Source organism: Fulmarus glacialis, unplaced genomic scaffold, assembly GCF_000690835.1.
Source record: "Fulmarus glacialis isolate BGI_N327 unplaced genomic scaffold, ASM69083v1 scaffold22512, whole genome shotgun sequence".
Classification (NCBI taxonomy): Eukaryota; Metazoa; Chordata; class Aves; order Procellariiformes; family Procellariidae; genus Fulmarus; species Fulmarus glacialis.
In genome coordinates this window covers 2,110-3,791 of record NW_009196198.1, presented here as the reverse complement: position 1 = coordinate 3,791, position 1,682 = coordinate 2,110, and the positions used below count along the sequence as shown (strand labels likewise).

At 59.5% G+C, this 1,682-nt stretch overlaps 1 protein-coding gene across 1 annotated transcript in view; it reads right to left on the bottom strand.

Moving 5' to 3' along the window:
- Positions 1-20: 20 nt before the first annotated feature.
- Positions 21-1,682, bottom strand: part of LOC104072623 (C-Jun-amino-terminal kinase-interacting protein 1-like) — a gene marked incomplete at its 5' end in the record, with an annotated part of 3,565 nt that continues 1,903 nt past the window's right edge. The window contains 3 exons of the mRNA XM_009572140.1: positions 21-188; positions 654-752; positions 1,136-1,206. Of these exons, the coding sequence (XP_009570435.1) occupies positions 116-188; positions 654-752; positions 1,136-1,206 (243 nt within the window). The remainder of the gene's footprint in view (positions 189-653; positions 753-1,135; positions 1,207-1,682) is intronic.

Below are 1,682 nucleotides of genomic sequence, written 5' to 3'. Positions count from 1 at the left end.
GCCCTGCCCCGGGCCCACTCCTCCTCCAGGCTCAAAGCAGCTCTTGTCCATGCACGACACGGGGAAGGGGCGAGATTGCAGCCCTGGCTGTGCAGGAGGTGCCTGTGCCAGCCCCCTACTCCAGGTAGATGTCCTCCGTGGGGCACGTGTACTCCACATACTCCTTGTAGAATTGCTGAAAAGCTCTCCTGCAACACAGCACCGGGCCAAGCTGAGCGGCGTCCTCCCCGCGAGGCTTTTAGAGAGCCCCGCTTCACTTCTCACCCTCGCTCCCTACCCTGGGGCCAGTTTGAGCCTCCAGCCCCCTCCCCAGCCCCTCATGTGTTAGCACCCAGGGCTGCCATGGGAGCCGCAGGGTCTCCATCCTTGCTCTGATCCCCTGCGCAGTGCATGACTTTCAGCCATCTGCCTTCAAAGCCTTGCACTGGGACTTGTTCCAGTGCTGTCAGGAATATGCTGCCTGTAGCCCTGTCAGCCCTGGCTCTAACCCCAAGTTTTTTTTCCCCAAGCCTCTCACTTGAGGGAAGAGGTGCCAGCCCGGGGCCATGTCCAAGCCCCACACGTATGGGGAGATGGCAGGATTCAGCCTGGCTGCCTCCTTCCTCCTGCCCTTCGAGACCAAGCGCCTCTCTCCCTGCCCAGCCAGGACTCACCCTACGGACTCCGCCAGTGGCTTCGTGGACTCCTCGGAGACGAAGACGTGACAGGCAAATCTGTGGTCAGCAGGGTGCTTGGTGATGAACCCAAAATATCTGAGGGCAGAGAGAGTGGCTATGACCAGCAGACAAGCAGGCACAGGTACCCCAGCATCCCCGTGGTGTACCCCCCCTTGAGCACAGGGGTTTGGGACCTGCACCCCCCCCAAACCCTAGTGGGCACCAGCTGCCCCGGCCCGTGCCCAGAGCTGGGATGTTGTTTCCATCCAAAGGCGGCTTTTACATGAAGCTGCAGTGCTGGGCTCACAGGGGAAGGGGAACCCTCAGGACCGCTGGGAAGCTGAGGCCCAGGGCGCGGGGAAGCCTCCCCTTCCCTTCCCAGCCCCAGTCGTGCTGCCACCAGGGAGCCGGGAAGGCAGCAAAGCCTCCGTGCCGAGCTGCTGGTGTTGAGAGCCACCCTGCACCTCTTTACTACTCACTTGTTGTTCTTTGGATGGTACCCACAAAAGGAAATGTTCTTCAGCTGGAAAAAATGGCTACACTTGTTTACCTGGGGGAGAGAGAGAGAGGGACGAACTGTCAAAGCTTTCCTCCCCACCACCCTGCGGGGCAGCCGGGCTCCGGCCCCTGGAAATACACGCTTGGACTGAGCAGTGAAATGAATTGGAGTCTGATCCTGGGCTGCTACCAGCAGCGCTTTCAGGATGGCCCCAAGCACCAAGAACACAGGGTGCTCTTCCAGGCAGCCCTGCTGGCTCCCACCCCGGCTGCCTCTACCTCCAGCAGCTCCTGCGGGGGATTCCCTGGGGGCCCTGGCTGAGGCTGCACTCGGGCTGGGGTCAGCACTGCTGTTTGCCCGGCACACGCAACCCTTCTCCCTTGCTAAAAAGGCTCTCAGAAATACCAGCAGATAGAAGGTGAATGGATAACTTCAAACTAAATAAGTCTGGGTGTTCAAAGGGTCCCAGCCAGAAATGAAAACTTAATTTATACAAGTTTAAAGAGCAACCAAGTTGATGGCATCCT